The 15,829-nt window shown below is 45.2% G+C and overlaps 1 protein-coding gene across 4 annotated transcripts; it reads left to right on the top strand.

The window, feature by feature from the left end:
* Positions 1-2,330: 2,330 nt before the first annotated feature.
* Positions 2,331-14,952, top strand: LOC133351663 (large ribosomal subunit protein eL20-like). Of its 4 annotated transcripts, none has more exons than XM_061567040.1 (7): positions 2,354-2,391; positions 4,747-4,761; positions 6,267-6,446; positions 9,926-10,055; positions 11,845-11,954; positions 13,054-13,179; positions 14,765-14,952. In XM_061567040.1, the coding sequence occupies exons 1-6, from the start codon at positions 2,377-2,379 to the stop codon at positions 13,144-13,146; spliced, it is 543 nt and encodes a 180-aa protein (XP_061423024.1). In that variant the 5' UTR covers positions 2,354-2,376; the 3' UTR covers positions 13,147-13,179; positions 14,765-14,952. The 4 variants fall into 4 exon arrangements, with proteins under 4 accessions (XP_061423025.1, XP_061423024.1, XP_061423023.1 ...); XM_061567039.1 differs by having other exon boundaries at positions 2,377-2,391; positions 4,617-4,761; XM_061567041.1 differs by lacking the exon at positions 4,747-4,761 and having other exon boundaries at positions 2,331-2,391.
* Positions 14,953-15,829: the final 877 nt, after the last annotated feature.

Here is a 15,829-nt window from a genome sequence, read left to right on the forward strand (position 1 = left end):
CGACTGTATTCATTGCTGACCTGCCACGAATGAGGAATGGGACGGAGTGGCAGATGTGGAATGTGTCGTCTGTGTTTTACATTGGTTACAAGTGAGCAGTAGCTCACGAAAGGAGCGGAGCATACAAGGCTACTTCATACCCTGCTGTCTATGTTTATTTTGTTGCACGCAAAGTTAATCCGAACACGGGAAGCCGAGAGTGAAGCAGACCTCGTGCCGCCAGGCGTTTGTCTTCTCGACGAGGCGACAAAGTTATTCTTGCGATGCTAAAAGCATCGAATCCAAAAATGATATTGACGTGTTTAATGTGTCCCCTTTGACTTGTTTAAACATTATAACATATTTTCTACTCATCCATTTGCTCATGAAAATGTGTTCGTAAGTCAATTGATAACTAGCCAAATGTAATTTTCCCCATGATGTTTTCAAGTTATAAGACTTTTACCACGACAGTTCAGTCAATCTGGCTGCTGTCATGTTTCTTCTGCAGATGTTCCATTGCCATAACACATTCGTCTGCAGTAGATGTTCTGTTATAAGGCAGTGTTGCATAATTAGGTGGCGAGTTTTAGTAAATACAAATCTTTAGACCAAATTAATGAAGAAATATAATTACACACATTTGTCACTCTACTATTGGATGAAGGCCTCCCCACACTTTACTGGTGACACAGAGAGCTATTTGACTCTACTTCATCAGGCTGGTCAGTGCGGGTTGGTGAGGTGTGTGGCTTGATCAGCAACCACATCACTCATCTCGGGAATTTGCCGCGGGAGAGACGCGAACTCAGCTTTCCGGGTTCATGGCACCAATGCCCCCCCCCCCCCCCAAGCCAATTTCATGTCAAATTGTAGATATTATGCATAATTCTATCAAAGTCCAACCGTACCTCCACATAACAGAATGTTTTAGTCTATCGGCCAATTCACTTTACGGACGTTTGTTCACCAGTAGTATGTGTTTAAGCAAAAGGAATGTCTTTATTACCAAGAGTGGTCAATGTAAGGGTGAGTTTTTATATATCAGGGCGAGGATTTCAATGCTCACTGCCCTGCCTCTTGTCGTCTGTTTACACGTGGGAAGGTTAGCGGCGTGTAGTTTGTATCGCTTATTTCACCTTGCAATGGCAATTCACCTGGTTATAGGTACAGTAAATACAGGCCTCATTCGACCAAGGGTTTCCTGTACAGAAAGAACAACGTATTCCTCCTACGAGCAATATCTTACTTCGTAAATAACGCAAGAGACCAGTGGTCAAGTGTTGCAAGTGAAAGTACCAAGTTGGTGTGTGGATGGCCAACTTAACTCGTTATCCCTCCGGGGTCGACTTCGTGAGAAGTCTACCATGAGTGTATTTTGTATATTGGCCCCCGTCATGGCATCGTGGAATTTCCACCGTTGGCTTTGGACTTCGAACAGATGCGCACTGCCCAACCCACTCTTAGGCTGGGAAACTATAAATGAGTAATAATATAATCTGTGATCTTTACATCCATTATTGTACGAGATGGTATATATAAGACAGCAGATTTGATGTTTGCTTATATTTGGCTATACTCTTGGGTTCTTTCGGTAAAGTCACGTAGGTCGAAAAAAAAATTGCCTGAGGACGACCGCTTGTGTTGCAATCGAAACATCGTGATATTTTATTTTAGTTTTTTCTACCCACGTGACTTTACCGAAAAAACCTAAGAGTATGGATTCCTGCAGTAACGAAAGCTTCAAATCAAGATTCTATTTGACTAATTCTAAGCAGCTCGGATCGGTGACCGCAGCGCGTGTCCAGGTGTGATGGGCGGCTGAGAGGCCACGTGGTGGGCGGGCAGCAGAGGGCGGTATACTCTTAGTTTTGTCGGTAAAGTCACGTAGGTAAAAAATGAAATTAAAATTAATAAAAAAAATCACAACGTTTCGGAGGCAACACAAGTCTCCGTCATCAGGTGGGACCGTCACAGCCAGATTTGCTGAATGCCTCACTTGATACAGCAAATCTGGCTGTGACGGTCCCACCTGATGACGGAGACTGTATTAACATTTACATTAGTGCGCCAGCGACGTAATTTCCCCTAAATACAAAACGTGACGCCATTGCTGCACAGGAGTCGATCGAATGCGTCATTAACAGGTGGGGTCCCGACCGTGGCGTGCGTGACGTCATCACGCATTGTACGCACATCGCCACCGGTGACATCACCGCGCCCGTGGCGGAGTTAAGAATCATGACATCATCGCGCACGTGCGAGTCGGGTCACTGAGAGCGGCGTGACGTCAGTACGTATGACGTGCGTCACCGCGCTCGCAGGTATTTAAATTGTGACGTCATCGCGCTCTGTCTGCAGAATCCTTGGGACATTGCAGCAGCAGCAGCTGTAGGAATGGGCACAGGAGTGGTAAATATCACAATCGCCGATTAACGTAACTTTACACTCAATAGCTATAAATAAAGCTGTATTTTACAAATACATGATCTGTAAGTTTGGGGAGTATAAATGTCGCGTTAATGAGGGCTGCATCTGGGACTGTTGCATAATGGGGGCATTGCTCCTCCCTCTGCAAGGATGCGGTGACATTGATTGTTGGATAACACTGCCAGTGTTGATCCTCTTACACAGTCCGCGTGCTAATGATGATAATGCTGGTGCCGTGTTAATCGCGTCAGTAACGTGACAATCACACGCGTGTGCTCTGTTCGCTATGCTGCGTATCAGGCATACTGCCGATCCAAACATTTATATTATCTCTATAATACAGGTTTTGTTGGGTTATGTATATTCCTTGACAATGATGGATGCTATGAAACTGCATGCTGCATTGCCTGTTAAAATGTGTGATTATATATGAGCGTGTTTTATGTTGTTTGGTCTATTGTGTGTATAATTTAAAGTAGTGTAATTGACAAATGTGTTGAGTTTATACAATAATTCCAGCTCTGTCAATCCACTGCTGGATGAAGGCCTTCCACACCGTGTCTGTCATGGGTGTTGTTTGACCATACTTCACCACACCGGTCAGTGTTGGTGACGGAGGTCCTAGAGCTGCATGGATCAGAAATCACTCGCCACTGATGTCAGCCGTGGCTGGGAATCGATTGCAGGTCGCTCGCTGGGTTCGCAGAACCACTGCGCCACAGCTCCATGCTGCATGTACTCTGTCGAACATCAGCTCCATTGCAGGCTGCTGTATGTAGCCGAGTGTGTGTGATACAGTATTCAACATCGTTAGTAACATCTCCGAATGCCATCAATGTACGTTAATGCCAAGCTGGATGGCACAACGTGTGACCAAACGACTTATGTGTCACCTGGACTACTGTCGTTTGAAAGGGTGTCCAGTGACACATACTGTGTGCAGAGAAAACACCGAGTCACACTTCAACAAACATTGTAAATATATACCTGCGATTAATTGTATTTGTTTATTGCTATGTGTAATCCCAATTGAGTACAGTGATATGCAGATCATGCATTTATCAGTATTGGGGTGTTTGGCCCAAACCAGTTAGATTGTGCGTTTTATTCTTAGTGCTTTCATCAAGTCATATACCCTCCTGTATAGCCACAGAATCTGTATAACAGAACTAAGCAACTTGTGCAGTTCCGTGCGTTGTAGCCTGCGACGTGAGACGAGACAATACCATCCTGGAGTTCTTAAAAACGACCAATTTGAATCAAATTTTCCGAAAGGTGTCATGTTGAGACGAACTGTCTGTCCAGAATGTTCGCGGAACAGTGCATCACCCCATATTAGAGAACGGTCCACGGAAGGAGTTCTCAAAGAACTAATTTTGAGATCTCGTCAATGTACTTTATTATCCAGACACCGGTTTCATGTAAAACATGAGTTTACCAGCTGAGCACTCAAGAGACGAAGACACAGTCGTGTGGTGTCATTTTCAACAGTGACCCAGGGCTAACCTGCACTTCCTGCATGCACCGCTTCACATTCATGTTCATCGCATGGCAGTATAACCTATATAGTATTGTTAATTATTAGTAGATGGAATTTGGAATGAAATTAAAAGACCGAATTTAAAGCATTTATTTATCCGAATGTTTTTGTTTGTTATACGTCCAGGCCTTGGTAACCGAGCCGAGACGCTGTTGTCATTCCACTGCTGGATTATGGCCATCCTCACATTGTACGGGTTGTGGAGTATATATATTTACCATACTTCACCATGCTGGCCGGTGCGGGTTAGTGAAGGTGGAGAGCACAGACGGGGGGGGGGGGGGTATAGAAATGCAGTACAATTGCGTGTCGGTCACCTATTCAACATTTGTCATTATCTAAGCTTAATTCTGCTGAGCTTCTGAGATCTGGCAAGCCTGGGCACATTGCAGGTGATTTGCACCGAGGCCTTTAAATCGGGTTGTACAGTTCTTAGATGCGTTATACAGTACTGCACTTTCCAATTCATTACACATGTTATCTGTACAGTACACCAGAGGTGTTTGTACATAAACAAGCACTGTGTGTACAGCACAGTATAATTCACTACAGGTGTGTTTGCATAGAAACAATGCTGTATGTATTGACGACGCAAAATATTATACTGTATGTGAAGCAAGTCTGCTTGTGGTAGCAAACGTCACTTGGCTTTCTGAGTGTTCCTCAGTGTTCCATGCAGACGTGCGAGTGAGTGAGCAGGGCAATGAATGCACGGCAAGGCTGCTGCTGCTGCTGCTGCATGCATCGTGCTTGCTAATCACTGCTTGCTGTTTTCAATGCTGCTTGGCCCATCGCAGCGGAAAGAGCGCAAGGTGGGTTACTCTAAATACATGCATAAAACATGCGTGTGCATTTAGACACTCATGAATGCATTACTGTGCCGTACCAATACATTTTAAAATGTCTTGTCTAGCCCAGGTTGTATTCCTGGCCATGTACGTGCACAGTCAATGTGTCCATCCACTGCTGAGTGCGGGCCATGTGGGATATATTGACCATACTTCACCACACTGGTTCGTGCGGGTTGGATACAAGTGGGGGGAGTAGAGGAAACTGCGCTGCTCTCTACTGCCCACAATGCCTTTTTGTATCCAAGGTTATCACCCATCCAAGCGCTAACCAGGCTTAACGCTGCTTAGCTTCTGAGATCTGATGAGATGGACGCATTTTAAGTGAAGTGGTGTGAGGCGTCGATTCTTGGCCGTGCACAATACCAACACGAGCCGCTGTTTGATCGACGTACGAACTTCCCCAAGGTGATATGTGCAGAATGCCGGTAATACGAGAAATAGTGAGAAAAAGTTGGCCAGGCACGAATGATGTTGGTCCAACCAGCACTGTTCATTCATCACATATTCATTTGTTCTACCAACCATAGTTCACTATTAACATAACCTATTTTTATAAGAATGACCACAATGGAAATAGCTTATGCTCACGACTATTGCACTGTTCATCCAACAGTGGATATATTCAATGGCAAGAGTAGCCCCCACCAAAGGATTGTGGAATTTTCACCAGGAGCACGACCACACGCCGATCTGAGTGGGCAGAAAGTGGCTTCTGTTGATGTGCGCAAGAAGTGGATAGTACTGATCGTTCAATAACATATACATGTATATGTAGATTTTCCTTGGGATGCTGCCACGGTGTAATTGTTATCACACTGGGCTTGCAAGCTCGGAAGTTCCTCGTTAAAACTCCCTGCGCCAGTTTAAACAACAGGCGTGTTTTTAAAATAATAATTTACACCTATAAAGCACCTTTCACTCGGAGGTCACAAGGAGGCGTTGTGCAAGACACACACGAAGACGCGTGCCGGCTCAACACCGATAACGGCCAACCCAAAAACAAAGTATTCAAAAAGTAGAAAAAATACCTGAGAAATAAGTTGTGTCTTTAGGCACGATTTAAATAGCATGAAGTCAGCAGAGCTGACAATAGAAATGGGTACATCACAGCGGGTCACGTGTGGTGGGGTAGGATAAACAATTTGTCGTCTGGAATAGAACTTGAGAGGAAAGCATTGCAGAAGTATTAGAGACGAGGAGGTCGCAATGGGTAGAGCATGTGTGCAGGAGAGATGAGGGGAGGTTATCAAGACAAACACTGGTGGCACCCAGAGGTTGGCGACCAGGGGGAAAACCTAAACTCGGATGATGGGGATTGAAAAGGTCAGCTCTTCGAGGTTCGTTCCAAAATCTGGCAGAATGAAGGAAGCGATGGCGTCATGACATCGGCAGCGTCGTGGTCCCGAGTGCACGTGTTGCTTGTGACGCTCAATGAGGGACCATCACCTGCGTGTGTGAGCGTGCAGCTCAAGGAGTTCAAGGTGATTGGGAGGCGGGTGCCGACACCCAAGCAGCCGAGGCCCCCTCTGTACCGCATGCGAATCTTCGCACCCAACCACGTGGTGGCCAAATCCCGCTTTTGGTACTTTGCGTCCGTGCTGCGCAAGCTCAAGAAGTCGTCTGGGGAGATGGTGTACTGTGGGACGGTGAGCAAAGGTGGTGGTGGTAATACAATCAAAGAGGGTAATTCATCATGTAAGCTCAGATGCATGATAATAATAATTACATTTATATAGCACTTTTCATCAAGGATCTTAAAGCGCTGCACAGGACACAGCAGCAGCAGACACTCAGCATAAAATGTATATAAATACATTTTAAAAATCATTGACTAAAAGAACAAAAAATTGAATAAGTGGAAGCATATAAATAGGTTTTAAGGCGCATTTTTAAAATGTTCACAGACTCAAAATAGATCGCTGATATCTCGTGGAAGAACATTCCATATCCTGGGGACTAGACGGGAAACAGCTGTCACCCAATAAACTGAAACCTTGACCTGGGAATACAGAGAAGATCTGCATCCCCAGATCTTAGGAACCTCGAGGGGACACGTGGGTGCAGCATGTCAGTGACAGAGGCTGGGGCACGTGGGTGCAGCATGTCAGTGATGGAGGCTGGGACACGTGGGTGCAGCATGTCAGTGATGTAGGCTGGGGCACGTGGGTGCAGCATGTCAGTGATGTAGGCTGGGGCACGTGGGTGCAGCATGTCAGTGATGGAGGCTGGGGCACGATGGTGCACTGCTATGTAAGTTAACAGTAGGATCTTAAACTGTGTTCGGCGTGAAACTGGAAGCTCATGCAGGGAGGCCAAAACGGGTATAATATGATGTGAAGAAGGTGTTCCAGTTCACACCCCAGCAGCCGAATTTTGAACATGCTGCAAATTGATTAGCACATTCTTATCCACGCCAGGGTGTAAGATATTGTGCGTGTGGGGGAAGCTATAGATTAAGTATGGATAAGTCTTTTTACTCTTGCCATCTTCAGAAAGTCAGTGGTTTTCCACTAAAATAAAAATACAGCCTTGAACCAGTGGTGAAAATTACAAAATGTTTTTTGTGGGTGTTAATCTGTCCATAGAATCTACCCACTTTTGATTTCTAAAAGTGGTACCAATTTTATCGACCTCAGAGGGATGAAGGATTGAGTCAGCCCCGACTAAGAGTGGAAATGTTTGCGAGCCACACGCTCTAACCACTGTGCCACCTGGCCAGATCTACTTTATTGGTGCCAGATAAACATACAAATACCTACATAATAGTTAGTCTCCTGTATATCTTTATCCCAATAGATGTTTAAACTATGTCCACTTGTATAAACGTGGTGGCACAGGGTCACCACATTGACATGTTGTGCCCATCCAAAAATCCAATTCGAAGCACCAATAACTTTAGAGAAATAACTGTTAAAAGTTTTCAAGCAAAATTATCTACAAAATCATCTGGAAAAATCTGGCGGTTTATAAATTGTGATCTACCGTGCTTGTGCTTGAGTTTGCATCTGCTGTGCAAACTATAATGATGAATCATCTTACTGTACTCTTTGGTTCTTTCGGTATAGTCACGTAGACAATAAATAAATAATAATAGAATACCGGACGTTTCGATTGCAACACAAGCAACCATCATCAGGTAAGAATGAATTAAACAAACATAGTAAACTTAGAAATATAATGCAATACAATACAGAGAGTCGGCTAACACTACAGTCAACACCCTACCTGGTTGATTACATTCTTCAAAAGATTGCTAAATTTAAGAGAGAGACAAAACACAGACACGGAGACACACAGACAGACACAAGCACAGAGATAGAGAGACACACACATATTACTGTAACCCCTGTCAGTCCCTTCTTTATCTAAAAATACACATTCTTGTGCATTGTCCGGCGGGTTAGCACTGTGGTTTGAGTGCTTGATCCAAGATCGGAACATTGCAAGTTCAAATCCCGGTCAGGGGCTCATCTGAACTGAGGATGTGGCCCTTTCCGCCAGTGGCTTGTTAATATGTAGAACTGCATTCGCAGCGTGTATAGCCAACTGTGATAATTGGAGGTGCGAGGGAAGGATTGGCCCCACAAGCAGGTCATGTGACGTGATTCAGAGATTATCTTCCACGCAGTGATAACAAATACAAAATTTAACCCGTGATGAATATTTTATGTTGTGGATCTGGTTTCTTTTGGAGTTCATGGTTACTTGGCCATGCGGTGAATGCTGTGCTTTTAATGAAAGGGTGACAGTGTGTACCGCACTGTATTTGTTCTTCAATTGACAACTTAAAGACAGAACAAAATGCACACTTTGATTACACAAAAACGGACTGGGATTAAAAGGTACATAGATGGGTCCAGGAAATGTTTTGTTCGTTTATTTTTACCAATACAAATGAGAACAATTAACTTAGTTTTAATTAAAACGGGTCATTCATGGGTTTCCTTGTGATACTCAGTGTCATTGAATCCGATTTTTTTTTCGCGCCATCTAAATGAACCATCAGTTTGAACAGGGCTTCGTTAAATAAAATTAATCAGAAACGCAAAAGCATAAACACGCTAATCAGCACGTAATTGCATTAGCACGCACGTGATATATTTAAATGTCAATCGCATCCAAGCGGTGCAAACCGACATCGCAGCAAGTGTCAACATACTCAGAATTAACGCAGGTAAGCCCCTATTAGTCACTGCTACTACATGACGATTATCTTGAGCCTCGCAATTAAAGCCTCCACCACATGAATTAAATGCGATGCAACATTATAATTGGACGTCCTGTTAAATAAATGATTTGCGTATCTTTATTATGCAGCCAGGCTATCAATTTATAATGAATCCTCGCCATGGTTGACTCAGCCCATCAACCCTCATGGACCTATAAAATACATACCACGTTGTGGGAAGTCAGTAGTCGTCATCCTGTGGAAAGACTGGCCCCGTAACATTCTAGCTCAAGGCCACCATCAGGCAGACACTTTGATCGATTGAATTTATCACAAGCAACAGCCCTTTGGCAATCTACTGCTGGATGAGGGCCTCTCTACAATGTGTGGGTTGTGAAAGTTATTTGACTGAATTCACTGGGCTGCTAAGTATGAGTAGGTTAACGCGGGAAGAATAGATGTGGGGGCATAGAAGTACAGTACAACAATGGATTTTGCTGCACTGATCTTTGCTGCCCACCACGTAGTCCTACAGCCTCTATCAACCTGTTATGCATGGTGGTTGCACACCCAAGCACCGTACAGGTTTTGCTCTGCTTAACTATCGTGACATGACGAGATCAGGAATATTCCATGGGGATGGGATTTGGTCATAGGACATAGCAATGTCGTTAGAGCAATATGTTCATAATCTGTGAAGTACTCGACATTAATGAACAAATAAATGGGCAAATGCGACGAGTTTTCTGGCGCTAATGCATGCTGTTCATCATGTCTGGCATTTCGCCCAAGGCGGTTGGGAGCTTCTTCAGAAACGGTGGACCTTGTGCCAAACAACTCCGGTTACAACTCGAAAACACATAGTGAGAGCTGTGCAGCCCAACCACAAACATCCACGCGAATCGACAAATGCTTGACCTCAGTCTCTGCCTCTTCCGCTTCCGTACCCCGAGCCAGGTCTCCGAGAAGTTCCCACAGAGGATCAAGAACTTTGGCATCTGGCTGCGTTACGAGTCCCGCAGCGGAACCCACAACATGTACCGCGAGTACAGAGACCTCACCACCGCTGGCGCCGTCACCGCTTGCTGTATGTACCACCCTCGCTTCTCATGACCACCAGTGCCCACTCCCTGGTCCAGTAGAAATAAACTCCCCACAATTCCCACACTTATGCTCCACTTTCCCAACTCCACTGGATTGCCATTTACTATCACCGCATGTTTACATTTCTCACTCTCGTCTGTAATTCCCTCCATGGTCTTGCTTCTCTCATCTCTTAGTACTCTGTCCCACCCCGTCTGCTACACTCCTAGTCTCTACCGTCCCTCTCTGTACCTCCCTCGCCCTACGGCCTAGTCATGCTCTCCTTCCTGCTCCCTTGTCGCTCTGCTCCACTGGAACCAATTCCCACTACACACAAAATAATCATCTTCACCAACCTGCTTCCGTTCCTCCAATAAAAAACCCCATCTCTTTTCCCGAGCCTATCATCCTGCTGCTGCTACTCCCTGCCCCCCAGCGATGACCAGGCCTACCCCAACCCCTATCACTACCCCAACCCCAATCAAGACCCAAACTCCTATCACTACCACCACCTCAATCAAGACCCCAACTCCTATCACTACCACCACCCCAATCAAGACCCCAACCCCTATCACTACCCCAACCCCTATCACTACCCCAACCCCAATCACTACCCCAACCCCTCTGTAACCACTTCCACCGGTCCTCCTAAATGTCAACATAACTACGCCTCCACTTTTAATAACTCCACTCTTTATTTTGACCACTATTATCTTATGTACAATTTATTGTTGTTGTAAATCGCCTTGGATTAATGCACTATATAAATCTATACAACATAAGATAAGACGAAACGAAAACATTTCCTTTTGGAAATCTCACAGCCCTTTTGTCAATCTACTGCTGACTGTGGGCATCCACACACCACGTGGGACATGCGGGGTGTTTGATCATCCTTCACGCAGGTTGGAGCAGGTTAGGGAAGGAGTGAAGCATATATGAACATAGAAGTACAGTACACCAACTGTAATTTTTCCCAAATATTATCTTGATTGTGCTATCGTCATGCAGATGTTTCACAGACCAGTGTATCCCTTTGTGTTGAAGGGCCCGCAGAAGTGGATATCACAGAGCTATTTCTAAGATTTATTCAAGTAACCTCTGGCTCACAGTAGAGCACAACGCTTTTAGGAGAGTAATATTGGTCCATTGCCAGAAAACCGATATTTAATTTGCAGAATTTAGCTAAATTAAGATCAGAAGCATATTTATGGTTCTAGATTTTTGCGTGCAGTCATTGGTATCTGGTCTGAGATCATTCACTATATCAAGCAGTTCCTTAATCAAAATGGTATACTGCTTGGATTCAAACCCCAGGTTCTTTGGGTTGGCAGCTCAGTGACCTCCAAGCCACCCGGTCACCTCAAGTGACTCACCCTTATGAACATTGCCCTTCGAATGGCAATCAAGATGGTTTTTAGCCCACAGATATTAAGTGATGAATAAAGTTTCATATGGTGGGTGTTGTGCAGTCGTTGGTAACTAAGCCCCCGCTCACTCACCGCGGGCTCATAACGCTCTCCTCCATATTGACCGATCTAACTTTTGTTGTACGTCGCATCCACACGTGACTCAACCCGCTCACTGCGTGTGACGTCAGCGGCACGACGCGGCTTCTGCAGTGGAAAAAAACCTGGGCTCCTCTTGATCCGCGCCGGGCTGGCTTGGCATGGCTTGGCTGTGCAGTGGAAGGGAGGTGAGGTACTTTGCCTCCTCTCCGCCGTGAAGTGGGCACGCACGACTGCAAATTCACCAGATCTCGCGTTCTCGCGTTCCCACTTTCTCCGCTTCAGACCGAGACATGGGAGCCCGGCACCGTGCACGGGCCCACTCCATCCAGATCATGAAGGTAGAGGTGATCACAGCCAACAAGTGTCGGCGCCCGGGCGTCAAGCAGTTCCACGTGAGTGCCCTCCACCCTTCCAGCTGCACGCCTCTCCCCAGCAATGCTGTGGTCGCATTCGTGGGTACTTTGTGTGCCGGAAGGTTAATAATGTACAAAACGCTCCAAGTTCAAATACTGACTGGGACTGACAACGGCTTTTCATACCTCCAGGAGTGATGCAATGAGTACCACGTTGTGGAAAGGCAGAAAGAGTTGTTTTGTGGAAAAGTTGGCCTCTGCAAGAGGAACGTGAAATTGTCAATTCTCATTTAGGGCCACCAATGGATACGAGAACCATCCCAAAACTAAATTAAACGTGGAGACACTTTTAAATATACTTGACACGAAAAAGGAAAATGGTACACCGTACCTGTAAACCCCTTATCATTGCCTACCTTATTACAGATCAATTTAAACCTTATTGGTCACCCAGTGCCCTTATAAATCTCAACGTTCATTCTACAAAGTCCCATTACACGGGAGAAACACAAACAAATAGACAAAAACACATTTCCCCCCCGTATTGAAACGGTCGTGTGCGATATGGACCCTGTACAAGAATACGGGTAAACCATATGGGTTAACAGGTATGGTACACTGTGTGCACGGACACAAGAACTTGAGCATCGTGTTCTAAGCAATGCCTTTGTGGGAAATTAGAAGGAAAGAGAGTAAAAGGGAGACAATCACTTGGTGCTGCAGAACATGAATCATTGAGCTCAGATGGCAAGGACGTATCTTTGGCCTCTCCTTTGGTCAAAGTAATGATGCTGTCACCATACTCAAGTACTCTGGCTCCCTTGGTGGCCCTGAGCCAGTGGTGGACATTCTTTCGATCGGGTGGGGGCTGCTGTTGACCAAGCATCCCGATACAGAAGCCTCAGGAAAGAGACTTGATACTGCGTGAGGTTTTCCTGAAGATGTTTTTTTAAAATCACAGACTTCCTAAAACAGTGATCTCTTTTAACACCTCAGGGATGATAGGCTGACTCGATCCTCATCAGAGACTTTAGCTCATGCCTTTGACCACAGTGCCACCTGCTGGGATAACACAGTGCTGTGTTGTGCTGATGGGAGGGATCGTCTCAAGGCCACCCGTGCGTGCGTGCGATTACAGAACTCCAAGATTCGCTTCCCGCTGCCCCACCGCGTCCTGCGCAAGCAGCACAGCCCGCGGTTCTCAACGCGCCGGCCCAACACCCTCTACTGAGCCGCCCTCCTCCTGCATGCTAACGGCACCGTTGTGAGTTCACGATTACCAAATTCTCCGGAATAGAATTCTGTTCCGAAGAGTAAGACGCAACACAAACATGCGCTTGGCGTCAATAAAGTTACACAATTATGGTTACACACACACATCTACCTACCTGCTGGGTTATGGGACGTACCCCCAAAGTCTGCTTCAACAATGCAGGGGAAAAAAAAGTATGTTTTTCGATCTGGAAAACATGGTAGCTCTCCCCTATCCGCACGTGTATCCTAACGGTCAACACGCGTCGTCTGAATTGACATGGGAAACCCTCTAGAAACCTAAAGTCGGTAAAACATTCAGGAAAGTCACAAAAGGGGTTTTCATTTCCATATTTGGCTATTCGATAAAAGAAGTATTGTTTTTACAATTGTGATGATAATAATTTACATGTATTTGTATGGCACCTTCCACAAATGTCTCAAGGCGCCTTGTAAGAATAAGGATAGGCCAAGAGAGAAGGAGAAGCTAAATAGAATAATCTGACTTAAGAAGATGTGTTTTATCCACATAATCGGATAAACGAATTTCCAACGGGAGGGAATTCCACAATATGTGCTTCGAGTCAAGAAACAAAGAACCTGTTCGGATCTCTTGCCGAGCAGTGCAACCCTTCGTGGTTGGGAAAGGGCCAAGAAAGCAGACACCACAGAGCTACCTCTGAGATCTCTTAAAGTGACCTCTGTTCTACACAGAATAGGGCCAAACGTTTCCACCTCCTCTGGCACTTTGAGTAATGTTTGTTGCATGTTGCATGACAGTCAAACTGATATATCTAATTCTCAGAGCTATCATTTAGCCAAATTACGAACCAACTGTCATGTGATTGTTGTTCGTGCTGTTTGCTAACTCGGCTGGGACGATCAACTCTCTGCACTACCAAAACGTCGTTTTAATCGCAGGCGGCTGCCTGAATTTAAACCCAAGATCTCAGCAGTGTCAGATCAGCACCGACCTCTTTTCCACTTGGCTATGGTTTTATTTCAGTGTTTTGCATGTGAGAAAAAATTCCAGTTATCCAGGGAAAAACCATGCTACATTTGCACCACAGGGTCACAGAATCAATTGCTGTACTGCCATCTCTTGATCACATTGCAGCACAGCTGGATTTTGAGGAACAGCGCCTGATGGATGAATCTGTGTAATCCATCAACTCCACATTCGAAGTGCTTGAATGCAGGCAATGTGTCACCACTCCAGGACTATTTATGGTGCATCACAGCACAATGTGGCCATGGACACATTGTGTATGTAGAACTTCTTTCACACCTGTACATAGCCTAAAATGGATTGATACCAATCCATTCTGATGCCAATCCATTCTGATGTCAATCCATTTTACAGAATGTTCCTGCTTGTTTACTGTTACAGCTTCTTGTTCGGTGCTTTCTGTATATTACAGCTCTTGAAAGAAGTGAGGCAGTCCTCCTGTGGTAGATCGGTTACTGTGTGGTCAAGAACGCAGTCGGCAGGAAGCAATCTGTGTAGATGGGAGCACTGAGACTCATTTATGATAAAGAGCGATGAAGCTACTACATCAGCCGTGTGTATACTTTCACCCTCCCATTTATCTTTGCAGAATGAACGCCACATCAAACACGGCCTCGAGGTTAATGTTGTGTTGTGGGCTCCGGTCCACATTTTATGAAACACATTGTGACTACAACTCTTGCACTCCCTGTTTAGTCGATTATCTATAACTTTTCCGATACTCGTAGCATTGTGCAATGCATCCTTGTCGTTGCGTAATAAAGTCTATTTAAATCATTCGAGTCAATTTGTTTATAATATAATAATAAAACTTGAATTTATATCTTGCTCATGATGGAACAAAACATCGTGGAGCGAACGTTTTTTGGTCGACGGGACTCCCGAATGGCAGCTGTCCCTGCTCAGCACGAGGCATTCACAGCACCGACCCACACTTGGGGGTTGGTTCACCAGTCGGGGTTACGTCGCTTTTGGTTATTCCAATTAAGTGATTTGCGAGTTCAAAGACTAACGCGGGTCATTAATCCTGATAAGCCTCAATGAGTCTGAAGACTTGATTTCCACCAGGGACCTGTATTGCAGTGTTCTTTTTATGCAGGAAGAGACAAGAATGTAAGGAGAAAATCCACACATACGAGGGGTAACACTTCAACGGCAGGTTCACGGACAAATTGTATATCATCGGTATCATCGCAGGACGCCCATGTAATAGAGCCGAACAGCTCATTGGGCCCTTCCTGTTGAAATGAATACTGCCATCTCATCGCCACACTGCAGAGCCCGGCATGGGTTACACCAACCCTTGCTGGCTTCCAGATACGAACCAAGCCCAAAGGGTTACACTGGGCGCTTAGGCTCCCAGCGCACGCGACCGTGGGACCGTGTGTAATTGGGAGCCATGATCAAACTAAAGCATATATTTAAAACCAATCTGTAATGATTAAACTCTTCAGAACAAATGGTGATCGTATTTACCTCGGCACCGGTTAGAGAGCTTAATTTGTAAATCAGAAAGTTAAAATCCTGGTTGGATGTCAACTCAGCCTATCATCCATTGAGGATAGTATATTATCTTATTTTATATATATAAAAGCAGGGGTATACAAGGGCCGAGGAATGAGTGACCGCGACAGAGGGCACGTGGGGTCAATGC

This window comes from Lethenteron reissneri, chromosome 38, assembly GCF_015708825.2.
Source record: "Lethenteron reissneri isolate LAM-NWPU_2019-01 chromosome 38, ASM1570882v1, whole genome shotgun sequence".
NCBI classification, from domain to species: Eukaryota; Metazoa; Chordata; class Hyperoartia; order Petromyzontiformes; family Petromyzontidae; genus Lethenteron; species Lethenteron reissneri.